General features: G+C 42.5%; 1 protein-coding gene across 14 annotated transcripts in view; it reads right to left on the bottom strand.

The window, feature by feature from the left end:
* The window catches only part of Depdc5 (DEP domain containing 5, GATOR1 subcomplex subunit), a 127,106-nt gene extending 106,280 nt beyond the window's left edge, over positions 1-20,826 (bottom strand). For 12 of the 14 annotated variants that reach the window (XR_005092068.1, XM_037208150.1, XM_037208153.1 and 9 more), the window contains exons 1-9: positions 20,753-20,826; positions 19,812-19,928; positions 18,616-18,703; positions 17,407-17,453; positions 11,819-11,904; positions 10,311-10,394; positions 8,655-8,704; positions 7,822-7,891; positions 1,132-1,210 (exon numbers count right to left, since the gene is read on the bottom strand). Coding sequence is in view for 13 of the 14 variants with exons in the window: in XM_037208150.1 (XP_037064045.1) it covers positions 1,132-1,210; positions 7,822-7,891; positions 8,655-8,704; positions 10,311-10,394; positions 11,819-11,904; positions 17,407-17,453; positions 18,616-18,703; positions 19,812-19,869 (562 nt within the window). In the remaining variant the exon portion in view is untranslated. Of the gene's footprint in view, positions 1-1,131; positions 1,211-7,821; positions 7,892-8,654; positions 8,705-10,310; positions 10,395-11,818; positions 11,905-17,406; positions 17,454-18,615; positions 18,704-19,811; positions 19,929-20,706 lie in introns of those variants that run through there. The other 2 variants (XM_037208151.1, XM_037208156.1) reach the window with 2 other exon arrangements.
* Between the last annotated feature and the right edge of the window lie 3,266 nt (positions 20,827-24,092).

The following is a 24,092-nucleotide window of genomic DNA, read 5'->3' as shown; positions in this document are numbered from 1 at the left end:
AACTGACGCCTGAGTTGTACGAACGCACACGCATATACTCACTCTCTCTCTCACTAAGCAATGCAAGTTCAAAAAACTGATTTAGTAGGCCTTCTGCTCATTATATCATAATAACATACAATAAAGCTGAAGCAAACTTGTGTTTTCTGTGACTGACAGGAAACTAAATGAAAGACATCAAGTTGAGGGTAACAGTACATGCCTGCACACAGGAGGCTGGGGCAGGAGATTATGAATTTGAGAATAATCTGGGTTATAGAGCAAGAGCCTGTGAGAGGACAGAAAGCAGAGAATTTAAGATCTGAGAATTCAGGTTTTTCATTAATAATCTATTGCATTTCCTGGAATTCATGTTCTGCTTCTGCATCTGTCTCTCCATGTATCTATGTAATCTATATAAATAGAATAGAGGAACTAGCAAGGAGGCTCATGGGTAAAAGCATTTGCTGCTCAAGCCTGACAGCAGAGTTTGAACTCTGGAATCCATAAAATCAAGAAAAAACAGACTCTCTGTAAAGTTGTCCTCTGACCTTCATATGGGCACGTGGGCATGCATGAACACACAAAATACTAATAAACGAAAAATGTCTAAAAATACTGGGGAGGTAGAGGCAGGAGAATCAGTTCAAGATCACCCTTGGCTATACACAGAGTCTCACTATGTATCTCTGAGAGGAATATGCTCTGTAGAAGACCAGGCTGGCCTTGAACTCACAGAAATCAACATGCCTCCTGAGTGCTGGGATTAAAGGTGTGCACCACCCCTGACCTGTATCTCTGTTTGGTACAGTGCTTGCTTAGCATGCACAGAGCCCAGGGTTCGATCTCTAGCACAGTGTAAACTGGGCATAGAGATGAATGCCTTTAATCACAGCACTTGGGAGACAGAAGTAAGAGAATGGGAAGTTCAAGGCCACCCTCACCTGTATGAAAATCTTATCTCAAAAAACAAACAGTCACAAAAAAAAGAATGAAAAAATAATAGTAAAAGAGAGAGAACTGAAGAGGCTTGGCAAGAAAGCAGGACACATCTTTAGAGTACCAAGCGCTTACTATAAAATGATACAAACTTGAAGAAAACCACAAAATTCTCTCCAGTGGCAGTTACAATCAGTACTTAGGGGACAGTACCATAAATATCAAAATCCCACATTTCACAGCTCATCTGAATAAATATGTAAACCATAGCCGACGTAGAACGGAACACCACCTGTAACAAATAAAAACATAGTTGCATTAAAAAGCCAATGATTTGTATACAATTTCAGTTCTACAGGATGAATAGGGTCTCAAAGTCTGTCACAATAGTAATACAGGTAACATATTTATCTACATTTATTCATTCAGAGAGAGAGCATGTGTTTGTATGTATGTATGTGTGCATATGTGCAAACACATGTGGAGGTCAGAGAACAATTTGCAGAGTCAGTTCTCTCCTTCCACTGTGTGCGTCCCAGGGACTCAAACTCAGGTTATCAGGCTTGGGGATAAGCACCTTACTTACTAAGCCATCTCACCAGCCCAACATACTTAATTATACACTTAAGAATAATGCACATGCCAGGAGGTGGTAGTGCACACACCTTTAATCCCAGCACTCAGGAGGCAGAGGTAGGTGGATCTCTGAGTTCGAGATCAGCCTGGTCTACAGAGTGAGTTCCAGGATAGTCAGAGCTGTTACACAGAGAAACCTCATCTTGAAAAACAAACAAACAAACAAACAAACAAACAAAAATGCATACATGTTGAAAGCTTAAAAGCTAACATCCACAAGCCCTGTAACCTATAACAGCAACCTGCATACAAAATACACTAGTGCAATAGTGGCACAATGTTGCAGGAATAACCAACTACTGTTGGGGAGGGGGCTTTTTTGTTTTGTGTTTTTATTTAAGGCCCACTCCATGTGATAGAACCCATACCTGACACTGCTAAAGTGGCCAAGAACCTACGACTAGATGTCATGGGCCTATGGAAAAGCCTATTATTATTCTACTAAAGGAACATGGGAATAAAATGACTCTTGATGACACACTGCTATATCCATAGTTAACAGCCTCACCAAAACTCATCAGAGATGCTTCTTACAGTAGATAAGAATTACCAGAGACCTACAACTAGACAATGTGCAGAGTAAGAGACTTTGGAGCAGTCTTAAATGGGATGTATTCATCAATCCCCTCCCCTTAGAGCTCAGGATCTATTTGGAGGAAGTGGAAAGATTGTAAGAGCCAGAGGTAGTGGATGACTCCAAGGAAATAGTGTCTTTAAGATATAACATGGGGTTGGGGATTTAGCTCAGTGGTAGGGCGCTTGCCTAGCAAGCACAAGGCCATAGGGGGTGGGGGGGTGGGGGGTGTATAACATGACCAATGCACATATGAACTCACAGAGATTGTGGCAGGACACATATGACCTGTAAAAGGTCTACACAGGCTCAAGCAAGACAAGATCCCAGCACTGAAAGGTGAAAGTGGACCCAGGGTCCTGCCCCTAACCAACAAGCTCCTTGAAACTGATAGCTGCTGGCAAAGGGAAAATCAATTTTCTCCACTGGAGTATCACTGGGTAGACCACCACACAGGACAGGCCCTATGCCCAGTAGTAGCTGACCAACACAAAACAAATTCCATGTTTTTTGTGGATGCTTTTTGTTTAGTTTTATTTTGGCATTTTTTGTCTTATTGTTTTTTTCATTGATCAAATATATTAATGGCACACACCATTAATCCCAGCACTTGGGAGGCAGAGGCAGGCGAATCTCTGTGAATTGGAGGCCAGCCTGGTCTACAGAGTGAGTTCCAGGACAGCCAGGGCTACACAGAGAAACACAACAAAATACATTATATAAAATTTGAACAAAAATAATAATAGAGCAGACTCTGATGTGGTGGTTCATGCCTTAATTCTGTAACTCAGGAAAGTGAGGCAAGAATACAGTCAGTTCAAAGCCAACATGGGCTAAATAGCAAAATCCTGTGTCAAAAATCAAATAAAACATTTACTCAGAGTAAATTTTGTAATTTTAACTAAAAGAATTTTTTAAATGATGAAGGAAATCTCTTAACTATGAAGTGGTACTTCTAAAAGCAAGTTTTACCCATGTGTTCTTTCACTTACTTGATAGAATGCCCAGTTGGTAAAATGTCTGGCTAACATCATGAAGTTCCACTATCCAACACTAGGTAAGGCTGAGTGTGGTGGCATGTGCTTACAATCCCAACACTTGGAATGTGGAGACAGGAGGGTTGGGAATCAAAGGTGATCCCTGGGTACATAGCCAGCATGAGCTACATGAAACTCTACTTCAAATAACCAAAAGCGGGGGCTGGAGAAATGGCTCAGTAGTTAAGAGCATTTGATGCTCATGTAGATGACCCAGATCTAGTTCTCAGCACCCACATCAAGGCTCATAACTATCTTTAACTCTGGTTCTAGGGGATGCAATGACCTCTTCTGGACTCCATGGGCACCGGGCATATACCTGGTACACACATATCTATGTGGCAAGCAAAACACTCACACACACACAACAAATAAAAAATAATCTATAAAAACAAAGAAGTTTCTGAAATCTTACTCTGAGCTTTGTATCATAGGTAGCAAGATCTGGTTCCCGAACTCTTGGAGTTTTATAGCACTTGGAGAAAGACCTGCAAGGTACTGTAATACCTACAAATGTTTCATGAAGATTCACACAAGAATAATAGTAGAAAGGGCAGCTTCTGTACCCATGAAAGTCACAGAAACCTGACAGAACTTTAACCAAGACTTGCCAACTTTTTTTTCCTTTTTTTTTCTTTTTCTTTCTTTCTTCTTTCTCTTTCTTTCTTTCTTTCTTTTTTTTTTTTTTTTTTTTTGGGTTTTCAAGACAGGGTTTCTCTGTGTAGTCCTGGCTGTCTTGGAACTCACTCTGTAGACCAGGTTGGCCTTGAACTCTGAGATCTACCTGCCTCTGCCTCCCCGAGTGCTGGGATTAAAGGTATGCACCATCAATGCCCAGCAGAGCTTAATAAATTATAACTGGTATCATATATCTCATTTGCCAGATTGCCCTAAGCAAAAGTGGTTATTTTGGCTATATGTACTTTATTACCAATGCTATTCAGTCATTCTCTTCTATTGCTAAAGAAGTTTGGTGAAAAAGCAGAATGCAAATCTCTTATCGTTTTTTTTAGTATTCATATTTTTTAGTTCATTAGACTTACTCCTTAAAGACTATTCACTCTGGAGGCTTCCTATAGCTGTTGAGACATAGCAAGTACTGATAAATTCATTCTCCTTTCTTTTTTTTTTTTTTTTTTTCCCCGAGACAAGGTTTCTCTGTGTAGTCTTGGCTGTCCTGGAACTCACTCTGTAATCTAGGCTGGCCTCAAACTCACAGAGATTTGCCTGTCTCTGCCTCCCAAGTGCTGGGATTAAAGGCGTGCACCACCACCACTGCCCAGCCATTCTCCTTTTCTAATATACATAAATATAAAGTCTAGAAAAAGTATGCTTTTGAAAGTGTTAGCTTTGCTCATCTGGTGATTTCTAGGTACCAGTATGAAGGATTTTATACATGGTAGGTCTGGTGTGTGTGTGCCCATAAGAATAAGTGTGAGTGTTAAGTGTGTGCGTGCGTGCATGTGTTTTAAGTGTACAGAGAGGCCAAAGGCGGAAGTCAGTGTCCTGCTCTGCCACTGTCTACTTCAGTCCCTTAAGACAGGGTCTATCATTAAATGTGGAGCCTAGCTGTCGGCCAGCAAGCTCCATCACATCTTAGCTCTCCCCTCCCAATACTGCTCCAGTTAAAAGCATGTGTGACCATGCACAGCTTTAAAAAAAAATAACAACCAAAAAAATGTAGGTGCTAGGGATTTGAACTCAGATTCTCAGGTTAGCACAGGAAGTGCTGTTACCCACTGGGTCAGTGCCACAGCCCTCTTTGTTCTGCTTTGTTAATGAGACAGGGTCTCAGCTAATCTGACTAATCTAATAGGCCCAGACTAATCTGGATACTGCTATCTTCCTTTCTCAGTCTCCTGTGTGCTCGACTTGCAGGTACCACCAAGTCCAGCTCCTTTTTAGCAGCATTGGGAATCCAACCTAGGACTTCAGGTATGCCAAACAAGTGTGAGACCTCTGAGCTACACAGCCAGACCTGGTAACTTTTCTGCAGATACAAACTCACTATGTAGCCTCGGTAATTCAAGTCCAGCCTTAAATCTGTAATCCTGCTCAATTCTTTACCAGTGTTCAGATTACAGGTGTGTGCCATTATACCTGGCTTCCATTTTTAAAATCATGGCATATTTTATGGAAAGGAAGAAAAAACATTCATAGCTTTTATACGGAAACATTTAAAAAAGATACCTTTTGGGGTTAGAGATATAGTTCAGAGGTGAACATTTCTTTTTCTTTTTTGGTTTTTTTCCGAGACAGAGTTTCTCTGTGTAGTTTTGGTGCCTGTCCTGGATCTTGCTCCTGTAGACCAGGCTGGCCTCGAACTCAGAGTGGTGAACATTTTCTTAGCATGTACAAGTCCCTAAGCTTTCCCCAGCATAGCAAATAAACAAAAGATAAAAATAAAAGATTCCTTGTAAAGATAGAAGTAAGCCGGGGCGGTGGTGGAGCACGCCTTTAATCCCAGCACTCGGGAGGCAGAGGCAGGCGGATCTCTGTGAGTTCGAGGCCAGCCTGGGCTACCAAGTGAGTTCCAGGAAAGGCGCAAAGCTACACAGAGAAACCCTGTCTCAAAAAACCAAAAAAAAAAAAAAAAAAAGATAGAAGTAGGTCAGTTCTTCAACTACTGATTCTTCTGCCTTCATCTTCCAAATTTTCAGAATAAAACTGTGCACTAGCCAAGTGTTCACCTTGAATCCCAACACTCAGGAAGCAGAGGCAGGCATGTCTCTGTGAGCTCAAGGTCAACCTGGCCTACACAGTAAGTCACAGGCCAGCCAGAGCTAGGTAGGGGGACCCTGTCTCAAAATACAACAGCAAAAGTGCATCACTATGTCAGGTTTCCCTTTTAAACTTTACCACTTACGTACCACGCATGGTGGCTCCACCTTTAATCCCAGCACTTGGGAGGTACAGGCAGGCAGATCTCAGGGTTTGAAGCCAGCCTAGTCTACATAGCAAGTTCCAGGACAGCCAGGACTACACAGAGAAACCCTGTCTTGAAAAACAAAAAATAAAACACAACAAAAAACATTTTTAATTCAATTAAAAAACAAACTTACCACTTACAACATTTTATGAGATGGAAAAACAGGCAAATGATCTAGTTATGAAGTTACCTAAAGTAAGAGGACTGGCTGGTGGTGTGACTAATAAGCTACCATGGGTTTGATTCCAGCACTAAAAGAATGAAATGAACACAATACATACATATATCAAGTATGCAAGGTAAGAAAGCTTTAAACTTAAATTGTGTGTGTGTGTGTGTGTGTGTGTGTGTGTGTGTGTATGAAATAGACAGAGAGAGAGAGAGAGAGAGAGAGAGAGAGAGAGAGAGAGAGAGAGAGAGAGAGGTGGGTAAGGAGGAGAGTACGAGTGTAGTCAAGTTTAAATGGGTACAGGCACACACAATGGCACTCAGGAGGAGGTCAGAGGCCAATCTTTGAATACAGTCCTCATCATTCCATGCTGAGGTGGGGTCTCTTCAGTGATGCATAAGCCAGGTGAACTGGCCCGGGAGCTTCTGAGGATTCTCCTCTCCACCTCCCACCTCCCCTGTAGGAGCATACAAGGATACTGATACTGGCACTCCGGCACATGGCTTTCACATGGGTTTTCAGGACCTGAACTCCTATCATCAGGCACACACAGCAAATGCTTCTACCCAATGAGCCAATTCCCCAGATAGTAGATTTCATAATACTAATTTCTTCTCTTTCCCTTTTGGTACTAGGGATTGAATCCAGGGTCTTGTCACACTAGGCAACACTCTACCACTAAGGTTCATCCCCAACTCAATAGTGCTAATTTCTTTTCATACACAGGTATCTTGTTCTCCAAGCTAGGATGGTAGTAACAACTATGATTTCAACACTCCCAAGGTGGATACAGGATTGAGAGTTCAAGACAAATCTGGACTACAAATCAATAATAGCCCCTGACTTAAAAAAAAATTACATTGTTGTTCTTATAATCAGATTATCCTATTTTTGACCAAGGTGTCCTCTCTCTCCTCAGCTTCCTCTTCTTCATTTTGGTTTTTCAAGATTAGAGTCTCCCTGTGTAGCCCTGGCTGTCCTAGAACTAGCTCTCTAGATCAGGCTGGACTGACTGGACTCAGAGATCTGTCTGTCTGTGTGGAATTAAAGGCATGTGCCACCATGTCCAGCTTCTCCTCAATTTAAGTAGTTTGGAATACAGGAACATGCCTATTGTACCAGATTATAAATTCTTACAACTGGAAAATTTTCACTGAATTTGAATGAACAAACACTTGAGTAGGAACAGTGCCAGAGAACTTCAGGATGTCTTATTATGTAGCCCAGACTGGAACTGATTATATAGCCCATAATGGCTTGTAACTCACAGTAATCCTCCTGCCTCAGCCTTCTCAGTGCTGGGATTATAAGCAAGAGCCACCACAACCAGTCCTGTATTTAATATGTTAAAATAGACTCATTTGGAAGAAGAAAATGAAGATCAATTCCAAACTGCCAAGACCCAACTATAAAATACAGGAACAATAGAGGACCAGTTCTAGCTGGGCAGATGGTACCAATCACAAGATTTTTGCTTATTTCTTTGCTTTGAATTCAGTATTCAGACAAACATACAGTATAAGGAAACAAATCCAAAAAGTCACTTTGTAAATCTTACCCTGGTCTCTTCACTGATATAACCACACATGACCTTCTCATTCTTGACCCACAGCTCACCAGCTTGCGCCCTGAAAGGAGATACACATACAAATTATTATTATCCCTCTCTTCAGGTGGCTCGCTCGCTCACCTGCTGTCTGTCTTCTGAACTAGTCTTGTTATGGGGTCCAAGCTGGCCTCCTGTGTCTGTCTTCTGAACTAGTCTTGTTATGGGGTCCAAGCTGGCCTCCTGTGTCTGTCTTCTAGTTCACTTGTACTCAAATGACCTGATCAGTTATACCTCTCCAAAGAGAGCTCCATGAGCAGGTCATCTACTATAAACAGCTTCCAGTGTCCTGAATACGCACATCAGAAGTCCACAGAAAACATACAGGTCTAGAAAACTGGGGCCTTTAGAGAACAGAGACCCTCAGAATGTGTGATAACATGTTCATATAAAATAGTTCCAGTTCTAAAATATGTAACTCGAACCTCTTGCTCCAGTAGCTTCTGCCACCTCTTACAGTAATTCTGAAAACAGCCAGGTATGGGGGCACGCACCTGTCATCTAGCATTGGAAAAGTCAGGGCAACACAGTAAAACTGAGGCCAGCCTGGCTACAAGAGACTAGATCCCAAAATTACAAAAAGCAAACTCATAAAACAATCCTAAAACTGCCATCAGGTACTTTGGCACCTTTTCACTCATATCACAGCAGTCTAGCACTTGAAACCCCTGTGCACTTTACTGTATGGAGATCCACATGCCTCAAGTATCTTATTCAGCTGACTTCCTATATTAAATTCTACTTCCATTTCCCATCCAGTAAGTCCAGAATGCCACGATACCTACCTGATGCCAGCAAATTCCACTTTCTGAGTGATATAGGCACAAGTGCTTACCTAAGGGAAGGAGAAAACAAAAGAACTCAACCCATCAGGCCCTGGACAGTCACACACAAGAGCTCCTGGCTTTAAAATCTCCTCCCCCAACAACAATGAAAGGCTAGACATGGCGCTCACACCTTTAATCCTAGCACTTGGGAGGCAGAGGCAGGTGGATCTCTGTGAGTTCCAGGCCAGCCTGGTCAATCTCCTCCAACAGCGAAGTCCAGAGCTGTACAGTTGGAGCTTAAGAATTTAGCAAGTACAAACAGTGAAGACAGGCAGACAGTAAGTGCACCCTGAGGAATACATTGATCTCCACAAATGTTTACACGGGTCTCTACATTCATATACTAAATGTAGTACAAATTATCTTTCCACTTCTAAATTTTTTTTTTTAGTGCCAGAGGTCAAACCTAGGGCTTCAAGGTGAGTACTCTACCACAGAGAGAGCTCAAAGAAACAGAAACCTCTTTCACCCAATTAAAAAAAAAAAAAAACTTAATTTCAATTCATTTATTTATTTTTATTTTGGTGCTGGGAATTGAACCTAGTACCTCACATATACTGGGCAAAGGCTCTACCACTGAACTATGTTCCCAGCCCATTAAGGTTTTGGTTATTTGATATTTTTCCCCCAGAAAATATATTTTGTGTAGAAATTCTTCATATAACTTGTTCCTTCATAATATGCAAAACCAAAGAGTTTTCAGTACAGGGTCACAATTCTGATGAAGTGGGCATTTTACATGGAAAAGATTGATTAAAAATAAATAAATAGGCGGGTCTGATGGTACATGCCTTTAATCCCAACACTCAGGGGGGCAGAGTCAGATGTGTATCTCTGGGAGTTCAGGCCAGCCTGGTTGATACAGCATGCTCCAGGCCAGCCAAGTCCACATACTGAGACCCTTGTCAAAATGGGACGAGGAGGGCTGGAGAGATGACTCAGAGGTTAAGAGCACTGGCTGCTTTCTAGAGATCCTGAGTTCAATTCCCAGCAACCACATGGTGGCTCACGACTGTCTGTAATGAGATCTGGCTCCCTCTTCTGGCCTGGAGGGATACATGCAGGCAGAACATTGTACACGTAATAAATAAATAAATCTTTAAAAAAAAAAAAAAAATGGGATGAGGAGTGGGGATGGGGTTGCCAGATGGCTCAGCACTTGTTGCTCTTACAGAAGACCCAGGTTTGATTCCCAGCACTCACATGGCATCTCAGTCTGTAACTGCTATTCTAGAGGATCCGATATCCTCTTCTGGATGGTGACAGTACTAAGCATGCACATAGTATAAATGTAAACATGCCATAGTCATACACATAAAAATAAATAAAATAGGGGTTGGGCATTTAGCTCAGTGGTAGAGCGCTTGACTAGCAAGCACAAGGCCCTGGGTTCGGTCCTTAGCTCTGGAAATAAATAAATAAATAAATAAATAAATAAATAAATAAATAAATAAAATAAACAAAAAATAGAAAAGAATATAGCCAAATATTTACAGTAACTACTTGTGGATGCTAGAATCAGAAGTTATTTGGATGGCTCTGAATTTATATGATGAACAAGGACAATTCGTGTCACAGATAATATACTGTGTCATTAAAATAATCATATCTTACCAAACTTTTCTTTAGTCGCCACATATCCCCACGGCCAATGTACTGATCCTTAAAAGTCAATTCCACAAGGTCAAGAGTCACATCCTGAAAGAGGAGAATCACACTTCTGTATTGTTTTACCACTCTTTATAGTCAAGATATGATGTCCACACACCGTGAAAATGAATGAAAAAAGAAAACCTTTGGAAGACCACTCAAGAGCAGAACCTGACAGAATTCTCCACAGCAAAGGCAACTCTACGGTGCCCTGGGCAATTCTACAGCACATGCTATGGCAGCTATCCTCTGACAAAGGAGCCCAGAGGGCCTGTGCTTCAGTCCTTCGGATGTCTGACAAAGGGTATTATTGCTTTGTTGTCCAGGCTGCCCTCACATTCGGAGCTCCAGCCATCCTCTCTGCCCTGGCATAGGTAGCTGGAACTACAGATACATGCAACCATGCCCTTCTGTTTTAGTCTTGAAAGATACCATTGAGCTGTCTGCTTTATATCACAATAGAATGCACATAATGCCCTATGGACAATTATTTTTGCCTATTAAGCATCAACTAATAAAGAAAAAAATCTAATCTGGATATGGTGGTGAATGCCTTTAGTCCCAGCACTGTGGAGGCAGAGGCGGACAGATCTCTGTGAGTTCAAGGCCAGTCTGGTCTACATTGTGAATTCCAGGACAGCCAGGGCTACACTGTGAGATCCAGTCTCAAAAAGAGAGAAACAAATGCAAAGCCAGGTACAGTGATATATCTTCTACTCCCAGGAAGCTGAGGGAGGACTGCTGCCAGTTCCAGGCTAGCCTGGGCTATATAAGTTCCATGCCAGCTGAGCTAAACAGCAGACTCTGCCTAAAAAATAATAAATCATTTAAAGAAAATAAATATGAGGGGCTGGAGAGATGGCTCAGTGGTAAGAGCACTGACTGCTTTTCCAAAAGACCCGGGTTCAACTCCCAGCACCCACACAGTGGCTCACATCTGTAACTCCATTTTCAGGAAAATCCTCTTCTGGCCTCTCTGGGCACCAGGCACACATGTGGAACACAGACATATATACAGGCAACCATTCAAATAGATAAAGATAAAAAATATTTTTTAAAATAATAAAACAATTTAAAAAAATGGACAGAATATATAAAAATATTAGTAATTAAATACCAAATTATAAATACATCCTTTTATATTAAGTAAGCCAAGCTTATATTTATATTTAAATGACCTATATATGACCACTTAACAATATAGCACTACACTTAAGAACCTCATTTCCAAGCCGAGCAGTGGTGGCACACGCCTTTAATCCCAGCACTCGGGAGGCAGAGGCAGGCGGATCTCTGTGAGTTCGAGGCCAGCCTGGGCTACCAAGTGAGTTCCAGGAAAGGCACAAAGCTACACAGAAAGACCCTGTCTTGAAAAACAAAAACAAAAACAAAACAAAAAAAAGTATTAAGAACCTCATTTCCATAGTGACCTAACCTTTGAGGATAGGTGCTAACCCACAACAAAGACTTGCCTTGGGGTCTACAACATTCACATAGACATCTTGATAAGGTCTTAGCCGGAATACTTGAGTCACAGTCTGGTCCACACTGATAGTTTCTGAATTTAAAAAAAAAAAAATCAGTTCAGTTAACATATTTTGATCATTTGCTATGGCCTCTGCCTTCCAGGAGATTACATCTTAAATAGTTCTCTACTTTACAAGTCAAACAAGCGGAAGAACTAACACTTACAGGATGAACAGCACCTGGTGTCATGGCTTCCCCCCTATAATTCTAGCATTGGGAGACTGACACAGGAGGACTGAAAAGCCTGACTTAGGCTACTTAGCCAGCCCTTGCCTCAAAAGAGAGAACTGGAGCTGGAGAGATGGCTCTGCGGTTAAGAGAAACTGTTACTCTTGCAGTGGACCTGGGTTGGGTTCCCAGCATGCTATGGTAGCTCACAACCATTGGTAGCCCCAGTTTCAGGCACCCCACAGGCACACATGGTACACATACATGCATACAGGCAGAACATCCATACACAAAGTCAAATAAATCAATCTCGAAGTTAAAAGAGAAAGATGAGTGGCTGCAAATATGCTCAGCACATATGAGTCCCTGAGGTCGCTAGTGGAGGGAAGAAGGAAGAAAACGAGAGAGAGCAGAGTGTCGAGATGAGAAGAGATAAGGGAGAAAGAGGCAAACATCTAAGACCCTGTGCTTGGGGACTAGAGAGGTGACTGTCAGTAATGTGCTTGCTCCAAGAGCATCAGAACCCGAATCTTGATCTCCAGCACCAGTGTAAAATCCAAGTATGGCAGCACACACCTGCACGTTAGCAATGGAGTTCAGAAACAAGTGATCCTTGGACTTGTGGCCAATTAGCCTAGTCAAAACAGAGAGCTCTGGGCTCATCAAAAGACTCCGTCTTGCCAGGCATGATGGTGTATGCCTGCAATCCCAGAACTCAGGAGCCAGAGGCAGGTGGATCTCTGTGTTCAAGGCTAGCCTGTTTTACATAGTGAGTTCCAGAATAGCAAATGTCACACAGTGAGACCCTGTCTCAAAAACAAACCAAACAAAAAACAGTCAAAAAAATTAAAATTAAGGTGGAGAGAAGATACCTAACATCAACTTCTAGCCTGTGCAGGTATGGGTAAGCACACATAATGTACACACACACACCAACAACACAACACATTAACACACAGAGAGAGGGGGGGGAGAGGGAGAGGGAGAGGGAAAGGGAGAGGGAGAGGGAGAGAGGGGAGGGGGAGAGGGAGGGGGAGGGAAAGGGGGAGGGGGAGAGGGAGAGAGGGGGAGAGGGAGAGGGAGAGAGGGAGAGGGAGAGGGAGAGGGAGAGAGGGAGAGAGAGATTGATTGACTTAGTGCTTGGGACACTGAGACATGAGGATTGTCCCGAGTTGAAAACCAGCCTGGATTACACAGTGAGTTTGAGGCCAGCCTGGAGTACAGGAGGAAAAATGAGAAGTAGTAAGTGCCTTTGATTCCAGCACTCTGGAGGGGGAAGATGGGGAACCAGAAATTCAAACCCATCCTAACTACACAGCAAGTTCAGCCTGGATCATGAGGCCTTATCACTAAAAACAAACAAACAAAAATTTAAAAATGAAAAGCATTTAAAAAGAAAATCTGAGCCAGGTGTAGTGGTACATGCCTTTAATCCCAGCGCCTGGGGAGGCAGACAGGTAGATCTCAGCCTAGTCTACATAGCAAACTCAAGAACAGCCAGGGATACTTAGAGAGACCCTATCTCAAAAAAGGGAAAGAAAGAGAAAAAAAAGTAGTAGTATCTAGAGGCTGGGAATGTAACTCAGTGTACAGAACTTGCTTAGAGCCCTGGGTGGGCGTGGGAGGAGCAACGTAAGAAAAGTTCAAATACCAGTGGCAGAAACGAGCTGCCTCCCTATAAACTGTTGGTCATGGAAGACTCTACAGAGTCTCAATACAACACAAACAATTGTCACTGCTGTTGGTTGTTCCCCAAAACTAGATGATAATAAGACCTTACTTTTGAAGGTACCTCTGGCCTTGGTCAAGGAACAGAGAAATCCAGCTAGAACTGAGCTGGAAGCTTTCTCCTTGCTAACGAGCCCTCAAGGTGGTGGAAGGTATCGTCAACTGTCACACTCAGCTATGGATCCTACATGCAACAACAGGAACCAGCCAGGTAGGATGAGTCCAATGGAGCAACAGTAGAAGTCAGTTAGGGAGCCAATGTGACACAATACAGTAGGAGGGAATTCATTTCTGCTACTGTAAACCTGGGCAAAAGCCTGTGGTTAAGGAGCTCATAGGCAACAGTGTGGAGACTATTGCTGTAGTTTTACTAAATGAATACAATGTGTCTTTCAAACTGACTTCTTTCATCCAAGTACTAACTGGGGCCTAATTCTGCTTAGCTGCTAAGATCTGATGAGAGAGTACATTTGTAGTAAGGCCACAGACTCAAACTGCTTTCTAAATTACTATGTTTTTATTTTATTTTATTTATTACTATTTTGATTTTGAGGGCAGAGTCTCACTATGTAGTCCTAAACTGCCTTAGAACTTCACTCTGTAGCACAGGCTTAACTCACAAGGCTCTACCTGGAATTAAAGGCACACAGCATTGAAACTGGCTGAATAACTATGTGTATGTCCATAGATTAGTGTTGCTTTAGCTTTGACCAGAGAAGCTTCTTTCTGCATTGGTCAACAATGACAGCAGAGATTCATAACTGGTCAAAGTACTGAGAATAAATGATTGCTGCATGCCCAGCCACAAGGCTAGGGGAACATGCCACACAGAAGAAGGAGCAGAAAGAATTTAAGAGCCAGAGAAGTGGGAAGAACAGTGTGGGATGCTAACTTCTGGATATGATATGACATGACAATTTCACCATATAACTCACAGTAGCTATGATTACCTACACAAGATCAGGCCTGTCAACACCCTGTCATGAAAGGAGGAGCTCAGGAGGCCCCAGCCATCTCTGCAGATTTATACACAGTTAATGGTTGATGAAGGAAGAAAACATTTTTCCTAGGCGTGTAGCCACGGTAAGGTGCCTATGCTCCTGTACACAAATCCTCCCCATGCTTCTATAAACAAATCCCAATAAAACTCATTGGGTCACACACAAAACCCTGAAAGCAGGGGAGCTACTCTGGAAGAGGACCGGATTATCAGATGAGAAAGACAAGAGAGGGTAATAAGGAATATATCTGATAGATATACATTGTGTGTGTGTGTGTGTGTGTGTGTGTGTGTCATAAGACCCATTATCTGGGCTGGCAAAGTGGTTTGCCACCAAACCTGACAACCTGAGTTGAGTTCAATCCTTGGGACCCATATGGTAGAATGAGAAATTGTCTTCTGACTTCTACACATTCATCCTGCCCGCTATGTGTGTCCACACACATACTTACATAAGTAAATGTAGGAAGAAACTTCTTCTTTAAGACAGGGTCTTACTATGTCTTCAGATAAAGAGACCATTACAGAAACCCACAATTGATCAAAATGCAGAGAAGAAGAGGCTGTGTGGTGTCCAGTCCCAACTTACACATCTACATCACAATTCCTGCACCTAAGTCTCTGGGATCATTGTGGAGAAGTGATCAGAAAGATTATAAGAGCCAGGAGAACAGCAAGTTAGCTATCAGATTGTGTGTCCTAGAAATGTCAGAAAGGCTCCCCCATGAAGTTTCATCAACATGGATGCCTAAACAAGACCTGAACAATGACACACCAATGAACATGCTAATATGGAAGGGGGAAAGTTTGCGGGATCTCAACCATAGACAAAAAACAACAGGCAACTGTGGAATGCTAAGAGCAGGAGAAATGGTCGTCCACAGGGTCCCATTTGCTTATCCAATACCAAGTGTTCATCCCTGAGATCATGTATATACAGGTAACATTATAAAGACAGAGCAGGTTGTATTTGAATATTTAGGAATGTGTACGTATGTATATAACAACAATAAAGACTCAGGAAGAAAAAACTGCATGTTCTCTCTCAAGCAAAACCTAGCCAATAGTATGTGTATATATGTAAACAAATATACATCTGGCTACAATAAACCAGGAAGAAAGAAAGAAAGGCTGAATACCAGGGCCTGAGGAAGGACTAGATGCAGGTAGTAGACATGGTTATGAAAGAGGATAGGAAGCTACTTGTTTTCCTAGGTTTAGTTTGGCCAAGTTTTGTTTTGGTGATGGCTAAGTACATAAATTATATTTGGTAATAAACATGCAAAATTTAATGAGACATTTCCCAGCTTCCCTTCTAAAGGCCTATTCTAACCATATAGAAGTTCATTGAGTTATACAGATTTTGGATCTGGTTAATTTTAGTGTACGTTATTTTTATTTATTTGCAAATATTTTTTGTTTGTTTGGTTTGGTGTGTTTTTTGTTTGTTTTGTTTGTTTGTTTGTTTGTTTGTTTGTTTGTTTTTGAGACAGGGTTTCTCTGTGTAACAACCCTAGCTGTCCTGGAAACCATTTTGTAGACCAGGCTGGTCTTGAATTCACAGAGCTCAACCTGCCTCTCTGACTCTAGAGTGTTGGAATTAAAGGCCTTTGACTCCACACATGGCTTTTTTTATTTTTTTTTCTTTTGAGATAGAGATTCAAGGCTTGCACCATTGCGCCTGTTTTATACAGTCCCAGAGAATGGATGGAACCCAGGGCTCAGTGTATAGTGGGCACACTGACAGATGGGCGACATCCCTCATTCCCTCCCCTTTTTTGAGGCAGGGTCTGGTACCCTAAGTGCAGGCACAGTGGGCAAACTGTTCTATGAGTAAACTTTTAGGGAAAATACCCTATTTATCATCCTATGCCTATGTACGAGCAGGCACACATGATTAAAGTCAGATGCATCATACAAAAAACAGGAGCAGTTACATAACCCAAGCTTAACACTCAAGACAGAAAACTACCCAGACTCTTCTAGATTCACAAAAGCAAGCCCTGGGAAGTAACCAGGTTCTTGGGAGTCCCATGCTTGCTCAGGCTTTTGCAACTTGATCTACTCTCTACCTTCACTTTCTCTTTGAATAAAAGCCCTTGCTACTTTTTAATTTGCATGTAACTCTTTGATTCTTTGAAATAAGACAGGAAGAATCTAGAAACACCTAGTCCAAACAGAGAACACTGGTAACACAATCATCACTTAAATATTTTCTGAAACACTTAAATATTTTCTGAAAAACTTAAGAAAATTCAGCAATTTTGAGGGGAGTTAAATACAAAACTTCCCATGTTCAAATTACCTTTTCCTCTGTCTCTAAATTTAGTTTCTTCGATGCCTGCAACATGCTAACAAACGAGATTCTTTGGCAATTTTCATAACTGACTTGGCGTCTGGGGGAGGTTACAGCTTAATTAGCTATAAAGGTAAATGAAGACAGTAAACATACCAACTATTGCTCCTAGGGCAAGGTCTGCAAATGCAGTCACTGACCCCCAAAAGCTTTATCTGTTTTCTTTTTTGCTAGAGGAAACTCAATCTGCTAGGTACTTATTTCCTGAGATTCCCAAGAGAGGTTTCTTTGGTTTCTCAGACAGTAACTATAAAAATCCCAAAGAGAGAGGTAATATTTACCTTTCTGTAAATCTTCCTTAAGAGACTTGACTTGCAAAAGCAGAGGACTGGAAAAGAAAGCAACAAAGATGAGCAAGACTGCAGGAAGTAAGCTTTCTCCACCTCCCATCAAAACGCAAATAAATAGTGTAGTACACATTGTAACTTCTGCCACAACCAGAGAAAACTTTCTTAGAAACAAAGACACTACACTTGGCCTGAGAAGGAAATGAACAAAAGCAACAAAAATTTCCAGTTGTAGGGTTGGGGATTTAGCTCAGTAGGCAAGCGCAAGGCCCTGGACTCGGTCTTCAGCTCTAGTTTAAAAAAAAAAAAAAAAAAAAAAAAAAATCCAGTTGTTACCTCAACTTTAAAAACAAAAATGGGCCACTTGAAAAACCTGTTGGTGAGGCTGAAGACATGGCTCTGCAGTTGAGAGCACTAGCTGCTCTTCCAGAGGATCCAAGTTTGATTTCCAGCTTCCACTTCAAGTGGCTCACAACTGTCTATAACCCCAGATCCAGGGAATCTCCCCCTCGGGGCACTAGCACTCATACTCACAGACATACACATAATTTTTTTTAAAAAAATGTTTTTTTAATTTTTTCAAGACAGGGTTTGTCTGTGTAGCCCTGGCTGTCCTGGAACTCACTCTATAGACCAGGCTGGCCATGAACTCAAGAGATCCACCTGCCTCTACCTCCTGAGTGCTGGAATTAAAGGCATGTACCACCACACCTGAACATAATTTCTTAAAAATCTTTAAAAAAAATTGTATGTACATGAGTGTTTTACCCTGCATGTATGTCTGTGCACCACATGCATGCCTGGTGCTTTAGGAGGCCAGAAAGGTTATCAGATGCCCTGGGCCTGGAATTACAGATGGGTGTGACATGCCGTATACAGGAATCAAACTCAGGTCCTCTAGAAAAGCAGCCAGTGTTCTTAACTGCTGAGCCATTTCTTCAGCCCTAGACATGAGCATTTTGGTTCGGTTTTTTCAAGACAGGGTTTCTCTGGGTTAACAGCCCTTCCTGTCCTCGAACTCACAGAGATCTGCCTGCCTCTGCCTCCGAATGCTGGGATTAAAAGTGTATGCCACCACCATCAAGCAACAAGAGCATTTTTTATTTTGTTTTGAGATAGGATCTTACAATTTAGCCCCGACTAGCCTGAAATAGTATTTGAAAACACTGGATGTCTACTTCCCTTAATCCTTGAATTGCTCACCTGTATTCATCATTGGGGTGAGCAATCTCCACAATGTCTCCAAGTTTGATGTGAGGAAACACTTTAGGGTTCACGACTAGCTCATCATCTGAAAGACAATTCAGCGACTTTAAAAAGCAAATGGGCTTAGTAGTTGACCATAGGCTTAGCATGTCTTAAGGTGCTGGGTTGAATCTCTAGCACATACCCTCTAAAAAATAAAAGCACCAGAGAGAAAACACAGGGCACCCCCATCATGTTGGTATTACTACTGGATCTCAAAGAACAACGCTGGCACTATTTTTACTTTTTTGACTGATGTGTCTCAGGATGGCATCAAACTCGTTATATAAGGTGGTTTTGAACTCTTTCACCTTCCTGTCTCTATCTCTAGACTGCTGGGACCATGCTCAACATTTACTTTTGTTGTTATATTGAGGTTCCATTTGGGTTTTTGCTTTCTGGGGTTTTTTGGTGGTTTTTTTTTTTTTTTTTTTTTTTTTTTTTTTTTTTTTTTTTAAGTGTGTGTGCATGTAGGTCAGAGGACAACCTGCAGATGTTGGTTCTCTCCCTTTACCATATGGGGCCCAGGGATTGAACTCAGGTCAATGGATTTGGCAGCAAGTGTCCTTACCCACTGAGCCATCTCACCAGCCCCCATTTGTTTTCCTAGTTTATAAAGGTGCTAAGGATGTTAATTAAACTAAGGCTAACAAGTAGGTAAGCAAGTGTTCTGCCTTTTCCCTGAGCGTCCATTTTGAATCTAATTTTATTTTATTTTAATTTTAATTATTTTAAGATTTATTAATTTATTATGTATACAGAATCGAGTGCCAGATCTCATTACAGAAGGGGAGGTGGGGGGTGGGGGAGGAAGGGACGACAGAAAGGGAAATCAAGTCAGATGTGGTAGAGCATTTCCAGATACACAGACCAGAGGACAATGGGTTCAAGGCCAGCTTGTGCTACAAGGTGAGTTTCAGATGAGCCTGGAATATTCTGTAAGACCCAGATTCAAAATACAACCAAACAAAACTGAATGTGAATGCTTTTCAAAGAGATCTTGTGCACTCAGATCCAACCATTCTGCTGATGCTGTTATGACTTCACTCATTTATCTGTCTAGCCTCGACAGTGATATTCCTAATTGTAAGGCATTGTATTGGGCACATCACGTCAGCCAATTTACACACCCCCAAAGACCAATCAATACTGACCACTGCCCCCAAAGCCCTTCTTGTGGATGACAAGTTTGTAGACCTTTGTAGTTCTCATTTTGTCTTGTGGTTTCTTCAGCTGTTCCAATCTTGGAGCAAGGAAGTCATCTTGCCTTCCTGCCATTGAAACACAAACAAAACAACCAGAATGTCAGGCTTCCTAAAATTGGTCTTTAATTTTAGGCCTTGAAGATACCGGTTGTTGTTCAGCTGAGTGGCGTGCCAACCCTTGCATTGAATCACTCCTCCAATTACCAAGGGAGGAAAACAAACAGAAGTCTGCTGTAGGAATTAGTGGGAATTGGGTCTGAGATCTAGTCAACCCTCTGAAAAGACAGCCTCTCTACCGCATACCTAAGAGACTTGTAGCGAGAGGGACATTGCCTTGTTTCTGTCTGCATTGGTAACATCAAAATAGCACAGGGCTATTTGCTTAGTCCATCACATCTGTAGAGAAACGTCAAAACAAGGGACTCGCCCAAGGTCACTCAGACTCTTAGGTGCTCCCACGATTCACGTTTCCCTCACAAGGTGCTGAGGAAGAGAGCAGAGAGGAAGGCTGGGGTTTTTGTTTTTTTTTGCCGAACCTCTATGTGTACCAACTCTCAGCGGACCGTCCTGCTTCCATTTCATCGTTGTGGTAGCAGAAGCTCGGGGAGAGAAAGACTTATCCAAGGTCACACGAAGGCTGAGGGAAGAGTCGGTCCTCGAACCTGGCTCAGAGCCCCCTCCTTCAAACCCCTCAAGTCTCAGCCCGAGGCGGGCGCTCGACTCTCCCCCAGCTCCAGAGCCCCTCCCCTCCTCAGGCCGGGCCCGAGGCCAGATCCTGGCTAGATATCCCGGACCTCCTCAGGATCTCCCACCCGAGCCCCCACAGCTCGCGCAGCTTCCGCACCAGAGTTCTAGGCGCCAGCCAGCCAGCACCGCCGAGGAGCGCTCACCTGAGCCCGCGCCGCTCCGGAGGCTCCGCCCCGAGTCCCCGCCCCTTGCCGGTCCCCGCTCAGCCGGCCCTGGCCGCTCTAGCCTAGCCTCCGCCTTCGTCTCGGTGGCCTCCCCACTTCCTCCTCCGGGGCTTTGCGGGGAGAGGGGGGCGTGGCGTCGAGTCTGACTTCACCTTCTGAGTTCCTGCTGGAGTTTCCCGCCTCCAGCTACAGTGCTGCTTGCTTTGCAAAGGAAATTTGAAAACAGAGCCGGGACCTTCGTTTCAGACAGTGTTCTCATAATAGGGGAAACTCAGGAGAGTCGACTCCTATCTCGCTGAGCTGTTTTTTTTTTCTTGTGTTTGACAATGTTGATAACTCAACCTGGGTCCAGAGGGCTATCGAAAGCACAAAAGTCTCAGGGAGAAGCTGAATGTGGTTGTGCACCCTGCTAAGTCAGGTCCTCTGGAGACAGAGAGCTGACAGTTCCCTGTAGTTCAAGGCCAGATTGGGCTATGTAGCAAGAAAACGGGCTGTGTATAACTTATGAGTTAACTGATTTATTGTAAACTGTTAAGTATAATTAAGAAAGACAAGTTAACAGTCAGTCATGCTAACTACAAATGTCACATTTGCAGAGACAAGCTTGGAGAAAGAGACCAATGTGTATTTCCCATTATGTAGTCTGTTGTCAAAATTAAGCCAAACGTGAGTAACTCAAAACAAGTTTAAAGTAAACTTAGTTTATTTAATATAAAATAATGTTCAATATCAGATGTGTAAAAAACTAGTTATGAATTATTGAATGCTTGAGTAAAATGAGTTAAATTTACAATAGGCTTGGATGGTAGGAAGTCTTCAGGTCCAAGTAGTTCCCTTGGCTGGGGCACAGGTCATCCAACCAGAGCAGGCTGCATGCTAACCTCATTATGGGACAAGGATGCCTGGGAAATAAGACCTGCCAGAAGTCTGCTGCTTCTGCCTCTGGCTATGTAGGCCTGACCAGCTCTGGCCTTATAGGCCAAACCAGGAAAAAACAAACAAACAAAAAACTCCCTCCTTGCCGGGACATGGTGGCGCACGCCTTTAATCCCAGCACTCAGGAGGCAGAGCCAGGCAGATCTCTGTGAGTTCGAGGCCAGCCTGGACTACCAAGTGAGTTCCAGGAAAGGCACAAAGCTACGCAGAGAAACCCTGTCTCGAAAAACCAAAAAAAAAAAAAAAAAAAAACCCTCCCTCCTTATCTAAAGATGAATTACTCCTTATGTCACCCGTGACAAGGGATGGATTCTCTCACCCATTGGAGTACCTCAGAGTCTGCACCCACATCCTAAATGTCTCAAACAACAGAGAGGCAAATAGCAATTACACTCTGCCCTCAATGTCTCCGCACTGACATATGAGGGTGCTGTAAACAGGGGGACCTTGTACCTAAGCCTACCACCTGACTTATGTGAGGCCTGCATAGTAGTTTAATTGGCCATGACTTCTACCCTGGCATTCAGTTCTTCCTCTTAGCAAAAGCTAATTCCAGGGTCCTCACCCTAACCACCCTTGTTCTCTCATTAAAAGAAGATGCCAGGTATTCTGTCATCAAACTCACAGCTTGAGAAAGTTATTCAGAATGTCCAAGCCATGTCTTTGACAGTCGTTTTTATATCTGTAGAGTCAACAAATGATTCTATTAAGTGATGTCCCACAGCTTCAGATTCTTCAGGAAAAGATGACTTAGACGAAGGAGAGTCTCTCCAACCTGTGGTGCTTTGAGACTATAACCTAGTCTCTATCGAAACAGAGAGGTCCAGGGCCAGTGCCTACAAGGAGGAGACAGGCTTTGGAAGTGGTACTTGTGGATGTTTTCCAATAAATTCCAAAAACCAAATGCTCATTTAATTTGCTTATCTGGCTTTACAAATTATGCTTCTAAACTACTCTATTTTTTTTTTTAGATGTCACTGTACCCACAGCTGTGTGTTTTTGGTTTTGTTGTTGTTTTGTTTTTTTAAGATTTATTTAGCCAGGCAATGGTGACACATGCCTTTAATCCCAGCACTCAGGAGGCAGAACCAGGCAGATCTCTGTGAGTTTGAGACCAGCCTGGTCTACAGATCGAGATCCAGGACAGGCACCAAAACTATACAGAGAAACTCTGTCTCGGAAAAAAAAATAAAAAATAAAAAAAGATTTATTTATTTATTACTTATATAGTGTTCTGTCTGCATATATTCCTGCAGGCCAAAAGAGGGCACCAGATCTCATTACAGATGGTTGTGAGCCACCATATAGTTGCTGGGAATTGAACTCAAGACCTCTGGAAGAGTAGCTAGTGTTCTTAACCCATGAGTCATCTCTCTAGCCCACCAATCTATTTTTAAATAAAATGATGTTAAGAAATATGCTTCTACTAGGCAGTGATGGCACATGTCTTTAATCCCAGCATTCAGGAGGCAGAGGCAGGCAGATCTCTGAGTTCAAGGGGCCAGCCTGGTCTACAAAGTAAGATCCAGGACAGCCAGGGCTACACAACACAGTGAAACCCTGTCTCAAAAATCAAACGAATGAAAGGAAGGAAGGAAGGAAAGGAAGAAGGAAGGGAGGGAAGGAGGGAGGGAGGGAGGAAGGAAGGGAGGGAGGGAGATGCTTCTGCTTAGAACAAGACACAGGGACCAGACAAAAAAATTTTTTGGTTCCTTGCCACTCTGGTTCCTCCCCTTAATAACTTCCATCCTCCTTTATTATATACTATAATATATATATATGTATATATATATTAATATACTCATACTTAATGTACTACCCTGTCTTTTACATGTTTTACTGAATTTCACCCTATACCCAAACAGAATGTTCCATGTAAGCTCTCCCAGTGACTTTCACCCTACAACAGCTCCATTTGTTCCTAACAAATCTAAAAAAAGACCTTTTTTTTTTTTTTAGATGAAGTGAATAAACTGGCTGAAAGGGAATTTCATCCCTTTCATCTGGGTCCAAATATTATTCTTTACATTTGTCCTCTACTCTCTCCTGTTCCCTTCCTTTGATGCTCTGTAGTTCCCTGTTACTTCTGCTAGCTTGTTTTGGCATAGGAGTCCTGGCAATAGGACTAGTCACTGTCACCCTGAATCAACTCCGTGCCCACTTAGTCTCACTGGGTTACACTTGTCTCCCCTGTCTTGTCTCCTTCCCCTCCTTCAACGTTCCAGGGAAATCTCTCAGTTTTACTCTATAACAAAATCAACTGCTTACAGCCCTTTAACAATTCTTTTTCAAAAGTCTCTTTAGGAATACAGGACAACAATCGCATAATCCATTCACAGCTGATCAAATTAAACTCTCCTGCTAAGTGACCAGAGGACCTGCC

Source organism: Peromyscus leucopus, chromosome 7 (genome assembly GCF_004664715.2).
Source record: "Peromyscus leucopus breed LL Stock chromosome 7, UCI_PerLeu_2.1, whole genome shotgun sequence".
Lineage (NCBI taxonomy): Eukaryota > Metazoa > Chordata > Mammalia > Rodentia > Cricetidae > Peromyscus > Peromyscus leucopus.
Note: the sequence above shows the minus strand (reverse complement) of the source record. Positions and strands in the feature narration are given on the sequence as shown.